At 52.1% G+C, this 18,599-nt stretch overlaps 3 protein-coding genes across 4 annotated transcripts in view; 2 read left to right on the top strand and 1 right to left on the bottom strand.

Moving 5' to 3' along the window:
- Positions 1-10,026, top strand: part of Wdr91 (WD repeat domain 91) — a 28,003-nt gene extending 17,977 nt beyond the window's left edge. For both annotated transcript variants that reach the window (XM_003475541.5, XM_063250535.1), the window contains 6 exons: positions 1,382-1,476; positions 1,596-1,764; positions 5,353-5,461; positions 6,036-6,148; positions 8,070-8,267; positions 9,580-10,026. In XM_003475541.5, coding sequence (XP_003475589.1) covers positions 1,382-1,476; positions 1,596-1,764; positions 5,353-5,461; positions 6,036-6,148; positions 8,070-8,267; positions 9,580-9,744 — 849 coding nt within the window. In that variant the 3' untranslated portion in view covers positions 9,745-10,026. The remainder of the gene's footprint in view (positions 1-1,381; positions 1,477-1,595; positions 1,765-5,352; positions 5,462-6,035; positions 6,149-8,069; positions 8,268-9,579) is intronic.
- Positions 10,027-13,130: 3,104 nt separating this feature from the next.
- Positions 13,131-17,499, top strand: Cyren (cell cycle regulator of NHEJ). Its single transcript, XM_003475542.5, has 4 exons — positions 13,131-13,287; positions 14,213-14,472; positions 15,234-15,309; positions 16,125-17,499. The coding sequence occupies exons 2-4, from the start codon at positions 14,339-14,341 to the stop codon at positions 16,425-16,427; spliced, it is 513 nt and encodes a 170-aa protein (XP_003475590.3). The 5' UTR covers positions 13,131-13,287; positions 14,213-14,338; the 3' UTR covers positions 16,428-17,499.
- Tmem140 (transmembrane protein 140) lies at positions 16,893-18,304 on the bottom strand. Its single transcript, XM_005006106.4, has one exon. The coding sequence runs from the start codon at positions 18,302-18,304 to the stop codon at positions 17,747-17,749; it is 558 nt and encodes a 185-aa protein (XP_005006163.1). The 3' UTR covers positions 16,893-17,746.
- Positions 18,305-18,599: the final 295 nt, after the last annotated feature.

Here is an 18,599-nt window from a genome sequence, read left to right as displayed (position 1 = left end):
TGTAGGATTTATAGGCATCTTAGGGCCTTCTCTGGGCCAATCCATTTGCCAAGCAGATGCTAAGGTCAACATTTCGCTAATATTTCTTTATTTTGTTTTGTTTTTGTTTTTGTTTTTTTTTGAGACAGAGACTTGCTGTGTGATTCAGGCTTGTTTTGAACTCTCTTTGTAGCCCAATCTGGCCTCAAATTCACAGTGATCCTCCTGCCTCAACCTTCCAAGTGCTGGCATTACTTGGGTGTGCCACCATGCCAGGCCTAGCTAATGTTTCTGAGGGAAAAGATGCCTTCAGACTGGGCTGCTCCTGGTGATACTTATCATCTTTGAAGATTTTTACTATATAAATTACAGGTTCCTGGAGGCAAGAACAACCTTTTTATGTTTTTCTGGAGGTCTTTATAGAGCCAGAGCCAGAATTGTTGCCTGAAAAAGCAAATGGTCAGTGACCCAGACCCTATAATCAGTCAGGGACAGTACAAGGAGTGAGCAGGAATCTCGATTAGAACAGCTGGCATTTATAGTCAAAGAGAAGGAGGAATGGAGACTCTCATGTAACCAGCCAGCATATTTTCACATTTCAGTGATAGCACATCTCTCCTATCCCTTAGATGTTGTGTCAGTCTGTTTTCTGTTGCTGTAATGAAATGCCTGAGGCTGAGAATTTCATAAAGAAAAGAGTTTACTTAGCCCACAATTCTGGAAGTTCAAGAGTATAGTGGCGATCTTTGTCTGGCTCTAGTGAGGGCCCCCCCTTGGTGGCATCACAACATAGCAATGGCAATGGCCCGAGAGGAGTGTCTGCTGGAGGGAGAGATTCTGTGACAAGATGGGAAGCCAGAGATAGATTTAGGCACCAGACTTGAGAGAGCAAGTGAGAGAGGGTACTGACTCTGGGAGACATGCATTAATGCCTGTAAGAGTTGAGCCCGGTGATCTCATCACCCACCATCTCTTACGTTATACCCACTGTCATGTGACCACACTGCAGGCTTAAGTCTCTGGTGTGAAAGCTCTGGGGTACCACTCCCCCACACCCAAGCGCAGCCAGTGCTGTAGTTTTGCTTCTTTCTCAGTTGGCTTGGTGTCTTTCTGTAACTTTTGCTTGTTTGAGATATGGTTTTGCTATGTAGGCCAGGCTGGCCTCAAACTCACAGTGATCCTCCTGCCTCAGCCACCTAAGCACTAGGATTAGTGGGCGTGCTGCTAGGCCCAGCCTTTTTCTACGTTTGAAGTATGGCCTGTTGTGCCCAGATTTCTTGTCTGCGTGGATTGGTGCAGGAGGGGCTGGCCCTGCAGGTGGCCCAGTCTGGCACCTCAGAAGGATCGGCCTGGCCCATTCCTAAAGTCCTCCCTGATTGCAGCTGGTGGCTTCTCATTCTAGCTCTTACTAGGCAGTGGTGTGGGCACAGTGCGTCTCTATGACACAGAAGCCAAGAAGAATCTCTGTGAGATCAACATCCACGATGACATGCCCAGGTGAGCTGAAGCCCTGCCTGTCATGGTCAGGGCCGCCCCACTGCAGGTGCTCTGCGAAGCCAGGCCTGCCCTCCACTCTGGGCAGGCAACTATCTGACCATAGCCCATGTGTGTTGCAGAATCCTGTCTCTCGCGTGCAGCCCCAGTGGGGCCTCTTTCGTCTGCTCGGCTGCAGCTCCAAGCCTCATCTCGCAGGTGGACTCCTCGGCACCAGACATTGGCAGCAAGGGCACGAACCAGGTTCCTGGAAAGCTGCTGCTGTGGGACACGAAAACCATGAAGCAGCAGGTACGGTCCCTGCCCAGGCTCCCTGTGGCTGGCGCTCTGTCTGAGGGTGTGCTGCCCTTGCACCCTCAGGTTCGGACAGGTCTTTTTCCCTTCGGCTTTGGTCTCCTTGGATTTTTGACTTGTGAGAAAATGTCCAAGCTTCTAGTGTTGAAAAGTAATGTACCCTGTTGATCACATTGTGAGCAGCTGAAGGTATCAGCATCATACCATGGCCTCAGAAGTCACCTGGCCTGTTCCAGAGCACCATGCTGGGGCAGACCCCTTCCAGCTCCAGCACTGTAGGACTGCACGAGTTCCAGCAGTAGCCAGCCACGATGAGAATGGGTGCTTATTCACACACAGTGACAGCTGACCCTCCTGGCTGATTTGCCCCAAACAGTAGCAAGAGCTGAAGGAGTCCTTGAATTCCTAGAGTGAGAAATACCCTTACCTGTTGAGAAGGCAGTGGTGGTCCTTGTTACAACTCTTCCGAAGCGATGTGCTCTGTACGTGGACTGCACTGTTCCCTGGTGCCGCCAGGTACACTGGGCCCTGCCTCACAGTTGGGCTGCATTCCACATGTACAGTTTGTGTCTTCCCGCCTCTGCCTGGGATCTCAGGCTCACCGGCTGTGTGCCCATGGCAGTCTGCAGGCTCACGAATCTGTCAGGGCTGTCTTGGCCTTCGCTCCCTGACACGTGTGCCCACCGTCCTGGTTTTCCTCGCTTGGCACACGTGCCCTCTCAGACCCTGGGCATGGTCCTTTCTTCTGCTCACGTGGCCAGTCTGAATAAATGCTGCCACTGCTACTCTGAATTGGGCTTCCGGTCTGCCTGCTGCTCATCATTTGTGGGACACGGCCTGGCACCTCTTGGCTACAGGAGCCCTGGAGGCCTCTGCCCCCTGCCTTTCTACCACTTTAATTTGGTCTGTCTTCATTGTTGATATTTTGGTATTTTCCTCCACATCTCCTAGCACAATACATAACCTTAAGTTTACTTGTGATTTTCAGAATTTTTATTTAATTTGAATGCATAAAAATGTTGAAATCATAGATATATGTTATAATAAGCAGAAAAAACAGTAAAATGAGTGCCTGGTTTATTTTTGCAGAACTGGGAGTTCAACCAGTGGGCACTGCACTGCTGAGTTGCATCCCACCTCCTGAGTTTCTCTTTTGAGATAGATTCTTGCTAAATTGCCTGGGCCGGGCTCTAACCTTGGATCCCTCTGCATCAGCTCCCTGTGTGTCTGGGGTTGTAGGCATGTCCTGCTGAGCCTGGTTTGAGTGCTGGTTTAAATGTGGAACACTTCACTGATGCTTTTTGTGATCGTGTGCCTTTCCCAAGCTCTGGCTACTTCCATCTTCCATAGAGAGGCTAGTTTGCTGTGGTCTTACATTTTAGAAATTAGTGTAAGACATAAATATTTATCCCCAAACACATAGCTTTTGTCTTACATGTCTTCTAAATTTATATGAGTGGAATCGTGTGTATTTTTCTAGATTTTTACATGGTTCAGTCCCACCTGTGGCTGACTGCTGAAACTGAGAAGTTCATACCCAGTGGAACGGCTTTTGTTGTCCTCTCTCTGGCTGCTTTTACGATCTTATTTTCTGTGTATTTGGGTGAACATTTTCAGACTTTTTAAATTTTACCTTATTTTAAAACTCCTCAGAATTTGTCAGGTTTTCAAAAGCAGATTTATCCTTGGTCAGTTAGTCTTTTTTTCCCCAGTATTAAACTCTGTGGTTCTCTTGCCCTCTGGAACTTTAGTTAGATAATGTTTTAACTGTTTTCTTCCTCTTTTTTGTATCACTGTGCTGTATTTATGCCGATCACTTCCTTAACTTTGGCGTTTCTAATTCCCCGGGTGTATGTACTGTTGTGTTTGATTAGTGTGGATATTCATTTCAGTTACTCTGTGTCTCATTTTGGCACACCTGCTCCTTCCTGCTTATACTCTCCCACTTTGCCCATGTTTCCAGTTCTGCTTTTTATTTTGTGAAACGTGTCGAGTGTACTGATTTTCTGTTCTGCCTGCTAATTCCAGTACCGGAAGGCTCTGTGAGTCTGGTTCTGCATGCTGCTATATGAGGGGTGCTCACCCCTCCTCTATTCCCCTGGGTCCTGAGAATTTAGACTGTGGGTTCATGTTTCTGGGAACCTTATGCTTGTGAACATTTGGAGGTTGGGTGGAGGTGCATTTCTCTGGGAGAGATCTACTTTCTCTTATGCCAGGTGCCTGAGAACTTTAAAATACTATTTGAGGCTTCTCAGGCTGCACAGGGATTGAGAATGGGGGCTTTAAACCCATGGCACAGACAGTTTGTGGTTATGGATTTGCAGAAGTGAATTTTCATCTCTGTATAGTATATTATTTTTAGTTTAGTTATAGTATATTATTTTTGTTCTTGTAGTGAGGATGTAGCTCTTTGGAGTCCTAGCCCTGTGTGGAGATTTATTACTTGACCTTGAACAAGTCCTACATTTGGGGTGGTGGGCTTCTGAGTTTCCTGCGTGTCTTTGTGACTTTTTTGTTTCTGAGACACAGTACCTGACATCCCTACATTAAAGGAAGATTTATTTTAGCTCACAGTTTATAGAGGTTTCGGTACATAGTCAGCTGGCTGTGAGGCAGGGTGGGTTGGCAGACAGGAAGTCATGAGCCTCCCCTTCCCTTCTCTGCCATTTAGGCTACCAGCCTTTTGGGTGATGTCATCCGCACCCGGGCTGGGGCTTCCCGTTTCACCCAGAAGTATGATAAGCCCAACAGTGGACTAATCTAGTACCTCACACCCTTGATCCCTCAATCTGCATTCCCACGTCCTAGATCTTGCCCCCTCTCAAAAGCCCCCACTGTGCACACATGAGGCTTTGGGGGACATCTAGATACATGTCATACAAGCTGTAAGAATGAGGATAGGGTCATCTGTATTTGCTGAGTGCCTCGTAATGAAAGCCGGCTTTGGGAGGCCATGTTCCTCAGAAGTCCTGCCCTTCCCTTACTTTTGGCCTTAGAGGCCTTAGACACATATATTGGCCATGTGTGTCTAAATAATATTGCATGACATTCATCTTGCACTTTTAGTCTTAGAAGAATATCTTAGGGCTCCTGGGGTCTAAAGTGCTTGAAATGATGTCCTTTATTCATCATTCAATTAGTTAATAGATTGTAAGTTACGTGATGTGGTTTCCTTAGCTGCTGTAGTTCTAAGTGTTTCTGTGAGGAGATCTTGGGCTTGATGGGAAAAGATCCACATCCCAAACTGGGGACCTTTGCTTGGCCAGTCCTCTTCCTGAGCTGCCTGTCAGGAAAGGCAGTGCTGGGAGTGTGATGATATTTCAATAAAACTTAGCTTGGAATGCTCTTGGGGAAAGTGTGGCTGCTGAGATACGGGTTACCCCGCTGGAACTGTGGCAGCATGGAGACTGGAATGTCTGTAGGCACCGTGACCTGGCCTTTTAGAATAGCACAGTGGCTCACAAGCACGGCCCTTTTGCATAGGCTTAGGTGCATTTTTCTGGAAGCAGCTCATGGAAAGAGGGAGTGGCAGAAGAGCCAGTGGGTGTTGGTTTTGCTCATCTTGCTTGTGTTTGGCGTTAATAGCTCCAGTTCTCTGTGGACCCAGAGCCCATTGCTATCAATTGCACAGCCTTCAATCACAACGGAAACCTGCTGGTCACAGGGGCAGCTGATGGCGTCATCCGGCTGTTCGGTAGGACCTGAGCTGCTCCTTAGGCTGCCCACCATTATGGGACCCCAGTTTCACATGCAAGTGCTGAGCCTCACTCTGGCCTGAGTCTTCAGAGCACCCAGCACAACTGACTTGCATATTGTCAGTGCCAGTGGATATGGGAGTGGGGTGAACGCAGTAGTCCTGTGGTCCTAAGTTATCACCGGAGTCCTCGTTTGCTGCATGGGAAGTAGGAGGACACATGTGAGCAAGGCCGTTGGCTCACTGCCTGTGAGTGGCTCATTCTCTGTCCTCAGGGAGACATTTCCAGGGCCTAAGATGGGGTGAGGGATCATTGACGGCTCCCCAGGGTGTCTTAGGGGAGTGAAGGAGGCCTTGGAGGCAGGGCCCCTGTTGTCCTTTTGCTCTCATGGGCTCCCCAGATGAGCTGTGGCTCCCCCAGGGATTCTGAGCCTTGCTTTGACCCAGTGACCAAGCTGCTTCTGCAGCTGCAGGGCAGACTGGCTTGGTGGGCACTATTGGGCCAGGTGGCCTGAGCAGTGGGTGGTGGCTCCTGAGGTGCCAGAGCACAATCTTAGTGGTGTTTCCCCCTCAGACATGCAGCAGCACGAGTGTGCCATGAGCTGGCGGGCCCACTGTGGGGAGGTATACTCCGTGGAGTTCAGCTGTGACGAGAACGCCGTGTACAGCATCGGTGAGGATGGCAAGGTAGGCACAGCGGATCTAGTGGACAGCAAGTGGGATGCCTTGGGGGGCTGGCGATAGACCTGTCCATGTGGCCTACAGCCCTTTTTCCTAAAAATGAGACTGAGCCAAGACAGTTGGTCCGAAAAGCCGGAGACCAAAAATGCCAGCCTCACAGGTGTATTTGGGTAAAGATACACCTTGATGAGTTTGGTAATTGTGTGATTGTGTGAGCACCATAGGTGCACAGTGTGCCGAGCAGGGCCGGGGCGGAGGCTGGCCTCCCAGGCCTGAGCTGAGTCTGAGGAAGCAGAAAGGGTGCCCAACCCTGCAGGGAGGAGGAAGTGCCCTCTGGAGCCCCTCTCTGGACAGTTGTTTTGGGAAGCAGGAATCAGAGCTGCCTTGCCAGGGAGCTGGGGTGGGCAGTGGTGGGGAGACGCTGGCCTGTCATCTGCGCTTTCCTGTACTTCTGGTGCCTCATGCTGTTGTGTTTCCGCAAAAGTAAGACCTGATCTTATATTTGACTTTTGGCTTAAAAGGGGCAGTGGGGCATATTTTCAGGGTCTGACTTTTTTTGTGTAATCTATATTTATTCATGTACAAAAATCTACATTGTTTTCAAATACAGTCATGCTATACCTTTCTGGAACATTGTCAAGACTCAAACTCCAAAATCCAACCTGAATTTCTTGCCCGTTGGCCGTACTCTCTCATGTCCAGCAACAGAGCTGTCCTTAAACCAGCGCTTCTTGTCCACGTAGCCTGTTGGTAGTGCTTGATTACAACACACAGTGTCCTGAGTCAGGAAGAGTCGTGTTACACACAGCCACCTCCATCTGTTAGCAGTGTGCACATTACTTGTGCCTGGAATCTGGCTTGGTCACAAGTCATGAGTTCTGTGTTTACACAGGTGTTTACTTCTCATCTGAAGGTACCTGCTTAGGTGTTTACAAATACTTAATTATAATTTATATTGTTTATTAGTGTCAGTGTGATTTGTATTTTGTAAATACTGTTTTATAATTCAATATGCTCATGGTGTTTTGCAGCAGACATACTAAATGTGTCTGCCTGGTTGATGACCTTACCTGGGGCTTATTTTTTGGAATAGGGCTTATATTATGAGCATCCAGAAAAATCATGCTAGGGCTTACTTTCCAGTTGGGTCTTATTTGTATGGTAACTACCTATTTTCTGTGTTGAAAACAGGAATTTCAAGGTCAGTTGTTTTGGGACCCCTCATTTGTTGCACAGGTTGACCTCAAACTCCTAAGCTCACCTGATCTTTCTGCCTGAGTAGACAGGAGGATAGGTCCTGTGCTTGGCTGTGCTTGGCTTCAGTCTCTCATTTGAAAACTGTAGGAAGCACTTTGGAGGGAAAGCCTAGCTTCTTGTTTGTGTGGGTAGGATTCCTAGCCACGAGGGGTCATAACCAAGCAGTTTGGCCATGGAGAAAGGTGAGGGATTATACACAGGACAGTCCATGAAGTGTGTGATGGGCTGCACTCGTGAGGAGCCGGAAGTGGATGTGGAATTTGTCCTCAGTCAGAGCGCCCCTAATAATAACATGCACTTGGTGCCGCCCCTGCTTGGGAGCCCATGAGCCAGGCAAAGCGGCTGCTGCCAGTTTTCCCCCAGGGTCAGACCAGAGGGAACTGGAACAGTTGGACTTTGACATGAGGTTGATGACTGTTTTTGTGGATTTTCTTCCTGATAAACATTATGTTGGCAAGAGATGGGACTTGGGATGGCCTGGGACTGTCTTCTTCAGCCCCGGTTCTGTCTCTGGAGCATGCAAGGCCTGTTCAGGCTTCGGCTGTGGCAAAGGGAGGTGGTTGCGCCCAGTCCTGCACTGGGCACCTGGTGTCTTCCTGGCCGGCCCATCCTTCCCTCTGGCCTGTGCTAGTCTCTGCTGAGATCGTGCTGCTTTGTGCCTTGTCTGCAGTTCATCCAGTGGAACATCCACAAGAGCGGCTTGAAGGTGTCTGAGCACAGCCTCCCCTCAGACGCCACGGGCCCCTTTGTGCTGTCCGGTTACAGCGGCTACAAACAGGTGCAAGTGCCCAGGGGCCGGCTCTTCGCTTTCGACTCAGAGGGCAACTACATGCTGACATGCTCTGCCACGGGAGGTGTCATCTACAAGGTACCTGTGTGTGGGGTTGGGCTGGGGTCTCCTCCCCTGCAGGGCTCTTCGGCAGGGGACAGACAGTGGCCAGGTCTCCTTGTGCAGGCTGCCTATCACATCCTGTTGGGAGAGCAGGGTGGGGAAGGACACCAGGTACCCTCTTTCTGTTGTCTGTTTGCCATCCTTGCCGAGGTTCTGTCCTATCCCTGTTCTTGGGAACAATTCCCATTCCAGAAGCCATGAAGGAGCAAAGACCCGGGAGTGGTTGGGTGAGGAATGTGCCCCAACTGTGTCTACAGTTCATCCAGTGGAGCATCCACAAGCGTGATTGAAGGTGTCTGAGCACAGCCTCCCCTGGCATGTGCTGGGCATTTTATGTCACTTCTGGCCTAGTCTAGATTTATTATTTCATGAGGTGCCCAGGGGCCAGATACATTTTCAGCTATATTTGAGACAGACATGTGAAGCCATTGTTTGTCAAACCGTGATGTGATGGAAGTTGTCCATGTGATTTTTGTTCCCCAGTTTACACATTTGTTTTAAATCTATCTAATTGTATAAAATTACACATTTTACTAATGCCACGCAGTGGAGGAATACTGAAGATACGTGGTTAGCCGAGAGGCACATGCCTGGTGTCAAATGAGTTCAAGTCTGAGCTTTGGTGGGGTGGTGTTTAGTTCCTAGTGTTCGGGAGTCCCACACAGTGAAAAGTTCTTAGAGTCTTTCTGGCCATCACACATTTCAGGCAGCACTTATGTGCCAGGCACTGGACTTGACACTGTAGTGTGTGCTGAGGACACTCAAAGAGGACCTCTGCTCTCTTGGGGCTCACACTCAAGCTCAGGCACAGCACGGAGAATGTGGAGGGCAGCCTGTGGAAGATGCTGCTGGGCACAGCCCTCTGGGAAGGCTGGTGACGGTGCTCCAGCCTGATTGCTAGGTGGCAGTGCTGGTGGGATCAAGGACAGGCCTTGTGCTCCGTGGTCTGTGTCCCCGTGGTGGGAAGTGAATCTTAAACAGCTGAGCAGATGCTTGAGCAGATGGAAGCTCACAAGAGGGTGCTGTATGAGAGCAGCCACAGAGGTCCTGGCCTGGGATGACCTTGGAGTTGCAGGGAGGGAGTGTCTCAGGGCCGTGTCCATGTGAGGCTGTAGTCAGGGAGGTTGGCCCATGTCCAATCCTGGAATTCAGACAGACTACACAGGTGTGCTGGGCATAGCCACCTGCCGTGATTAGGACGGTAGCCAGGCCCAAGGCGATTGGCCACCACAGTGTTTGCATGTGCACTGCCTGCTGATGCTGCATCCTCTCTCCTGACCTCTTGCAGCTAGGTGGCGACGAGAAGGTCCTGGAGAGCTGCTTGAGCCTCGGTGGTCACCGGGCACCTGTGGTCACCGTGGACTGGAGCACTGCCATGGACTGTGGGACCTGCCTCACCGCCTCCATGGATGGCAAGGTCAAGCTGACCACTTTGCTTGCCCACAAGCTTTGACAGGAGGCTGAGGGATCCCAGAACTGGCACAGTCCCAGGGATACAGGACAGGGTGGAACGCTCACTGCTGGTCCCGGCCAGTGAAGCAGGGACAGACTGTACACCGCAGTGACCATGACCAGGAGCCTCCTGGGGCCAGTGGCACACACTTCCAGAAGCCAGACGGAAAGCTCCGGGAGGAGGAGGGGCAGCGTCTGGCACCGTGCAGACCCAGGAGTGACAGTGTTCTCTGTGTATTTGCTTGTCTTCTTTTTGTATAAAAGAGAATGCACTTGACCATCAGCTGGTGTCCCTTTTGAGGACGTGTGAGTCCCTGCCCTGTAATCACCAGCGACGACCTTCTTTCGCTACCACCTCTTCCTGTCCTGTACCCACCAGGTCCCCAGGCTTTGCCAGTGAGAGGACATGGACCACAGGTGGTTTCTGCCGGGCTCTAGCCAAGGCCCGAGTGTCTTCTGACTGCCAGAGAGTTGGTGGCATTTGTGACAGAAGCCTTTCAGGATGGGGCAGGGGCTGAGGCCCCTGCTGCTGGCTGCCCCTTGCACCTGGTGCCTGCTGTTCCTAGTGTCCCTTTCTGGTGGCTCTTATTTTCCACCTGACATCCTTGGGGCTGAATGGTGCCTGCTGTGTGCGCCCTCTGCTGGTGAATGTTGAGACAGTCAACAATGGCCAAGTTTGGGGAAGGGCACAAGGATTCTGGCCTTTGTGCGGGCAGTGGCCACACCCCTACCTGAGGCCTGCACCCCTCTCCCTGTCAGTCACCCTGAAGAGGCAGATTCCCCACAAGTGGGAGTCACCACCCTACCCCTCCTGCATTCCACAGCTGAGACAGCAGGACCTTCAGCACTGAAACAACAGCCTCGTCCATGCCACCCAGGGACCCCGGATGTCCACCCAGTGCTCGCAGCTTTCATTTGGGCTGAGAGTGTGGTCTCACCTCCTCTCCTCAGATTCTGTGTCACAGCTCATTCTTTGACCGCAGTGCCCACGACCGGTTCACTGTCCTTCAGGGTCAAAGCTCCGCAGGAACCCTTAAAACCCTGGTTGTCTTCTCTGTCCCTCGGTCCTCCCAGAAGTGCTCTTCTTCAGCTACAGAGTGTGGAATTCCGCCTGTCCTTTATGGCACCTGCTTGCTGTCCACCCAAGAGCCCAAGCAGCTCCTCCTTCAGTATCTGGGATAACGGGATCAAGGCAGAAGAAGCCTCAGTTGCCCCTGTATGCCCAGCCTGCCCTGGCCTGTGGCGAGAGCCTGGCAGATGCATTTCCAGTTCTCTCTTTCCTCAGGCACCAGCTGGGACCTCTGCTTGCAGGCTCAGACTCAGGCCCAAATCCAGCCCCTCTGTGTGGGATCAGATCCCAGGGCTCAACATGATCCCACAAGTACAGCATACCCAGTATGGACTCACTCAGCCTAGTGAATTGTTACTTCACACAATAAATATAATGTTTTGTCCGTCAATTTAAAAAATTGAAAAGTGTTAAAATCCCAGTGCTACAGGTATTGGTTCTGGTATATATAAATGTCACAGCTTGGTCCCTTCTACCTGAGACTGCTCTGAAAACAAGGGGGTTTTTTTTGTTGTTTTTTTGGTACCAGGGATTGAACTGCATTCCCACCCAGCTATCTTCCCAGCCCTTTTTTCATTTTTTATTTCGAGACAGGTTCTCAAGACCTCAGTGATTTGCCCAGGCTGGTTTCAAACTTGCCAAGCTTTCCTCTGCCTCAGCCTCCTAGAGTGCTGGAATTACAGGTGTGCAGCGCCACGTCTGATTTAAAACAAGGCCTTTTATGCAGCCACTCAGGTTTCTTGCTGTTGGGCCTCATTTTCTTTTCATTCTAAAAGACTTATTTAGGTTTGCAGTGCTGGGGACTTAACCTAGGGCCCAAGTGTTAGGCAAGAGCTTTACCACTGCACTGCAACCCCAAACCAAAACATTATTTTAAAGTGGCTGATTCTAGGTTATGCACAATATGAAACCTGTTTGTCCTCAGGCTATTTCCATTGTAACCATCGGAGTATGCTTTTTCTGTCTTTGATTCCCCTTTCCTTCCCCCTCCCCTCGCCCTCCCTCTCTTTCTCTCTCCCTTCTCCTTTTCCCTCTCCCTCCTCTTCTTGCTCTCTCTCTCCGTTCCCTTCCCTTTTGTTTTTCTTGGGGTTAGCACATGCCCTCTGACTGCAGCTGCACATCAGAGAAGCCCACGTGCTGGGGAGACGTTGAGTTAGCATGCAGGCTGGGCTGCCACTCAGTGTGGGCACTTCCTTGCATGCTCAGGGCCCGGCTATGGTTCCTAGCACTGCTCTGGGCCTCCTTGTCTAGATAAGCAAGTGTTCAGTGTCTTTCTCCATAGCCGGCTTCATACTTCCCCTCTGTCCCTTAGACTTGTCCAGGCTCACTGCCCATGTGAGAGGGTGCTTCTTTGCTTTGACACCACGGTGGCTCTGGACAGCAGGTGGCTGCAGGGTGGCCAGTCAGTCTGCTTCTACCCCAGACTACTGACTTGGCCCTGCACTAACCCTGATTCGCCTTTGCAGGATTGAAAATCCTGGTGCAGAAGAGCAGGGAAGGTGTTCCCCCGGCAAGGGCGGCTCCAATAGCAGCTGACCCAGTGCAAATGACACTTCACTACCCTGACTCCCACTCATAGACCCTGTTTATCAGGTCTAGGGTCACCCCTAGACCTGAGAGTGCCAGGGAAAGGTTCCTCTGGGGCTGCGGACTTGTGTCTCTGGATACATGGCTGCCCTAGGGGCTTCTTTCTGGGTCCCTTTAGAGTTCTTTGAGCCAGGAGCGTGATTCACTGCGTGCCCAGAGGAGCCAGGCGGCCACCTTGCACTGTGAAGCCAGGAAATGCTGACTCGGCTCTTGGGGGCTCCCCAATAGTGTTGACAACCCCAAACCTAACCCTTCCCCTAATTGCTGACCAGAGGTCCAAGAATAAACAGCCAGGCGCCCTCTCTTCTGTGTCTGCAGTTCTAGTTAAGAACTGGGTGCCAGCCGCACAGGTAATTCTAGCACTGTGGCCCAACTCGGTGGCACATGCCTGTAATCCCAGCGTTTGGGAGGCAAAGGCAGGAGGCCGCTACAAATTAAAGGCCAGCCTGGCCTACTAAGTGATGTGCAAGGCTAGCCTGAACTGTATAGTGAAACCCTGTCTCAAAAAGACCAAAATAAATTAAAAATTCAGCACAGCGATACCAGGCAGGAGGATTGCAAGTTCGCCCTCAGCCTGTGCAACTTTAATGATTCAACGAGCCCCTGTCTCGAAATATAAAATCTTTAAAAAGGGCTGAAGATAGAGATCAGTGTAAAAGACCTGAGTTCAATCCCCGGGCTTGGGGGGAGGGAGTGGAGAAGGACGCCAGTGACGGGGCGGAGACACACAACGCTACCTGCAGGGGGAGCCCGAGCCCGGGCGGAAGGGCGGAGGGGTGCGCGGCCAGGCGTAGTGGGCTGCGAGGCGGCGATGCGGATTCCTGGCGGTGGGGGTCGGGGGCACTGCGGGGTCGGAGGGACGCAGAGCGGAACCCACGCGAGCGACTGGTATGCGCGAGCGCGGGGACCCGCGGGCCTGCTAGGCAACTTCTGTCCCGGAAGTTCGGGCAGCTTGGGGTTTGTGATCTGTGGGCCCAACAGGGTGCTGCTTGGCGGAGACCCTGCTTCCGGGGAGGAGAGGCCTCGAGCTTGAACCTAGGGCTTTTGTACTGAGCTGCAGCTACGGCCCTGTTTACTTTTATTTGGAGGCAGGAGCTGCCCTCTTTAGATGCCGGGGTGGATTTAGGCCGTGCACCTCCGGCTGTAATAAATTTCTCTACCTAGTAGGCGGCGCTCTGTTTGCACTAGCTGGTAGGAGTGACTTAACAGCATCCGAATTCCACAGAAATGAAAGGACAGTGGCACAAGTCTGTTCTCCGGCTGGACAGATTAGGACGATGGTCTAGGTTTTTCTTAAATTCTGAGCAGCCATTAGGGACATCTATAAAGGTCACCAAATTCCGAGAAGGATTTCTTACTGTTTTAACTGGGGAGGATGTTCCAGTTGGTTCCTAAGCCGGTGGCAGGGACTCAGTCCTTAGGGCCTTAGCCCTTTCTCTGGATTGGGACTGAGCTCAGTACTGAACGCTGAGGGGAGAGGAAAGACCAAGTTCCACACCTTGGGGAGGGGAAGGGTTCTGGATTCTGCTTTGGGTTCCTGGCACCTGGTTACTGGGCAGGAAATGAAAGTCTGTATGCACAGATGAGAGGCATCCTGAACCATGATTTGGGAGTGGGGTTGTCTGGGCTCCCTGAGGACAGCAGCAGCTGGGATACCAAAGAGCAGGAACACCATTAAGCTCTGCTTCCTGGGAATGCCACCCCCCCTCCAACCCCCCCCCTTCCTATCAGTGGCTTGCAGGGGGCATTACCTCCCAGTGGGGCCTGCTGACCCATGGATTGCCACAGCACCAGACTTTCTTCTTCTTTGTAGGCGTTAGAGGCTGGCTCCCACTTGGCACACCTAGGCTTCTGGCTGCTGGTATGAAAGTAGGATTTACTGTCTTAATCAGAGAATCCGCTCAGTAAGCCTGAGGCCACTTTGTGAGAAACTACAGAAATGGAAACGTTAAAATCTGAGACCAAGAAGAGGGTCCTCCCCTCGTGGATGACAGCCCAGGTGGTTGAGAAGAGGCTGGTGCCTGCAAAGACTCCCAAGAGGAAGAGGACAGCAGAGCCAGCGAGGACAGCGAGGTAGGGCAAGCTCTGGCTGGAGCATTTGGGAGAAGACTGGGAGCGGACTCAGCGGTGCCCACTGAAATGGGCATGTGCCCTTGACTTCTTCATAATTGAGGGTCTTTGTCCCCTGCTGACAGGCACCCAAGTGCCTCTCCCCCCAGGCCAGCATAGTCATCACAGACAGTGAATTCTGCCATTGGCCAAGTGCTCAGGTGCAAGTTGTCCAAAATTCCAGGCTTACAACAAAAGGTTACCATCAGTGGACCAGGCCCCAGGATGCCCTGGTCAGAGCCTGGGACACAAAGTGGAGCAGCAGGAAGAGCAGTGGGACAGGTTCATTGGGGTGGTAATGGGTCAGGAGGGCCTTGGGCTGCGACTTTGAGTGGGGTTTGCATCCCTGCTGCTGTGTTGGGCTGGGCTCCCGGCCTTTAGCACCTTCGCGGGCTCTTTCTGCTCCCGAGTACAGATCTCTTAGAGGGTCAGGTCACAGCCTGCTGGTTTTTGTCCCCTGTGTGTGTTTCATGGGTGACTCTCAGGAGCCAGCTGGCTGTCATCCCTTACACCCAGATCCGTGTAGAAGGTGAGAATCCCCAGGCATGTTCCCAGGCCCCAGGGACCAAGTCACAGTTGTGCCTTCGGGAAGCCCCTCAGCCCAGAGGTGTAGCTGTGCTGTCTTTGGTGGGAAGGCTGGGGGATCTGGCTGCTTTGTTCTCACTTCCTTTGTCCTCATGAGATCTGAGACCCTCTCTCCCTGTCCGTGGCTTTGTGTGCTTCAGATGCCTGGCAGTGAAGACAGTGTACTGCATGAATGAGGCTGAGATGGTGGATGTGGCCCTGGGGATCCTGCTTGAGGTAAAGTCACTGGGTTCCCTTCCTTAGAGTGGTTGAAGCTTCATGGGAGAACCAGCTAAAGGATGGTGCCTGGGGCCTTGCGCCAGTTCCGGGCCAGGCCTTGAGGAGCCCCTGCCTGCTCTCCCAGCCCAGCTGCCCTGAACCTCTCCTAACATGGGCTGTGCGCCATGGAGTGACCCTTTGGGGTCAGGTCCTGGGCAGGGAGCTGGTGTATGGAGCAGCGTGTTCTCTGTTTGGGGTGACTGTGTATCCTGGCATGTGTAGATGGCATGTGTAGATGAAGTGTTCCCTGGGGTGTTCTCAGAATGGGGCCTGCTGGGGGAGATGCTGTTCCCATAGCAGAGCACTGTGCATTTCCTCACTTCCTAAGGTACTAATAAATGGGTCACTTTAGGGCTGTGTAGTACTTTATAGGTTGCCACATGCTTGCATACAGCGTGTTACCTCATGAGCCCTCACAGTGGCCCTGTGTTATTCCCCAGAACCTGTGACCCTGGGACTTGTCTTCGTTCTGTGAGGGACCTTGAACCCACACCAGTTTTGTACTCTGGGCCACTTCCATTCTTATTCTGCCTTTCCAGCCACTGTTTCCTATTGTTTTTTTCCTCTATCCTCAGCTGTTTCTTCCACCTCTGGCTGTTTCTCCCTCCTGGGTCCTGAGGAGTTTGTGTAGGTTGAAGAGACAGTGTTGACTGTGAGGCAGGAGCAGTACCTGGCCTTACCTGCTGGCTCTGGATGTGTCCTGTGTTACTGATAGACCAGACTTTGGGAAATGAGCTGCCTGCACTGAACCTGCCATTTCCACTGCTCCACAGGGCCACGCATGGGAGAAGCCCCAGGAGGAGTTGGCTGTGGGGGGCACTGAGAAAGCCGAGCTCTGCCCTGCTGGCCCCTGGTCCCCTCACACAAGTTCTGGTGGCAACAGCGAGGAAGAGGACAGTGAGAATGACAGGCCCACCCTGGGTCTCAGCTCTTCCCAGAGGCCAGGGATGCCCACCTCTGCCTGCAACAGGGACCCCAAGCAGGAGGAGGAAGAGGAGGTGAAGGAGGAGAAGGTGGAGGAGGAAGAAGAGGCGGAGGATGTGTTCAAATATGTCAGGGAGATATTTTTCAGCTAAGGGATGAAGCACCTGCTGACTTTCTGCTGTGGGAAGCTGGACCCAGCTTGGGCTGCCTCCATGAACCTGGCTGAGTCATCTTACCTCAGAGGCCCCAGATGCTCTGGGCCTTGGGGACTTGCCGCCCTGGGCCGGCTCCCGGCTTAGCAGGTCTGGAATCCCAGGCATTTGTTGTGTGAAGTTACCAGATTCCAGGGGAAATGAGGCCATGGGGTTCAGCTTACTAGAACCAAAGGCAGCCTGATACTGTTCAGGGAAGAGCAAAGCTGCGAAGCACACTGGAATGTGTAGACTTCACTCGGCACAGTCTCGGGGGAGGCCTCTGTCCCCCGGTAGTCTGTCAGGAGCGCCAGCTCTGCCTGCAGACAGGGAACTGGACAGGCCCCCCTCCCCAAAGCCGCCACCTTCTTGTGAAGTGTGAGTGGAACAGGAGCACAGAGGACAGACCACAGACAAAAGACCAAGCCAGAGCCCACGTTTCTGTCTGTATTCAGTGTGGCTTTTTCCAGGTATAGAATGAGGAAATCATTCTAATATGTCAATGCTGAAAAATACACAAAATCCCCCATCGCCCGAGTCCTTACGCATCTGTTCTTTTGGTTCTGGGTGGAGAAGTGAGGGGAACCATTCAGTCAGGCTCCCTTTGCTTGCCTGCAGCAACATTCTGTCTTGAATTCCTAGGTTACATAATGGTAGTGGGTGGCCGGCTGACCCCGCACTATCTGCTTCCAGCCCAGGGACCTTTTTAGAGGACCCTGCAAAGTCAGAAGCATCTCTTCACGCCCCTTGTGTTTCTCTGTTGGATCTCTCGACAGTCATTCTTGGGCCTTTGGAAGTGGCTCCCACAGCCACTCAGCACAGAGCAAGTGCGGGTGCTGCAGACCTGGAGATACTGAGGTGCTTTCAGCATGGTCCTCTTTGTTGCCATCAACTTTCACGAGGCTCTGGTTTGGTGATCTGGTAAATCAGCCTGGAAATAACCATGGCAGGATTCCTTCCTTCTCCCCCATCCTGAGTTTAGAGCAAGAATTGCCCATGTGGTTAATTAAAGCAAGAATCCATGTGACAGTGAGCTGCGTGGTTTTGTGTACTTGGAAGGACACAATCCTACAATAAGAAGCTGTGGGTGCCCTCCCACCCTGAACGGTCTTATTCCTTGCCTCTAGGCCCCACATGCTCCATGGAGGTTCCCTCTGCTGGAGGTTGCAGTCAGCGTTAGCTACAGAATATGCCTGGGAGGAAGCGCCAGCCCGTGCTTCTCCAGCACTTGCTTGGATGCTGGGATGAACCCTTGCAGTCACCTCTGCCTATAGGTAGGGCTAGCAGGTCTCAAGCTTGCTCTTGTCCATGTTGGTCCTCGGATGAAACACAGTCATGACCCTGAGCAGCAGGAGGAGTAAGGCCTGGGCCAGGACCAGAGCTAGAAAGCCAGGCCCCAGGAGGGAGAGTCTGACCCATTTCCACACATACAAGAGGAAGAGGCCCAGGCCACTGGCCAGCATCATGGAGGACGTGGCCAGGAATGCCACCACCAGCTGCCATTCCCCCTTGTTTCCATTGCACTGGGCGAGGAGGAGAGGCAGTGGGACAAAGAGTGTGAGCACCAGGGCTCCGTACACGCCAAGCCTGGCCAGGGCCATGCCCACCTGAGGTACCCCTAGGGCCTCCAGCTCTGGGAACTGGTGACACTGCAGGGCACTGATGTTCTTGTCCCACAGGCAGAAGTTGTAGAAGCCAATTCTGAGATTGGGCAGCTCTGTGAGGTTGCCGGCCTTCCAGAGGAGTGCGTAGAACAGCAAGGCGATGACCACAGCCACGAGGGTCATTATCCCCACGAAGGGCAAGTGCTTACCCCTCCACGCCCTGGAGGCGGCCATCTCTCCTGTCCTTTGCAGGGGACCTGTGGGGAAGTCGCATCAGTGAGTTTTCAGCTCTCCCTCTTCCTCAACTGCTGCTTCCTGCTTCCCTCTCCTGGTGCTGCATTCAAAAGCCCAGGAAAACACCCTACTTTGCCCCCAACGTTGCCTGCAGCCAGGACCACTTGTGAGTCCTCCCCTAGAAGGGTTCTGGGCCCAAGGCCCTGCTGCAACCTAAACCCAACCGCATTTTTAACATTTGTGAGAGAGTTTCTCAGATCCTCACTGCCAGGGTGAAGGCCAAGAATTCCTGTTG

This window comes from Cavia porcellus, unplaced genomic scaffold, assembly GCF_034190915.1.
Source record: "Cavia porcellus strain 051 isolate PalLab524CR breed Dunkin Hartley unplaced genomic scaffold, mCavPor4.1 scaffold_6, whole genome shotgun sequence".
Classification (NCBI taxonomy): Eukaryota; Metazoa; Chordata; class Mammalia; order Rodentia; family Caviidae; genus Cavia; species Cavia porcellus.
Note: the sequence above shows the minus strand (reverse complement) of the source record. Positions and strands in the feature narration are given on the sequence as shown.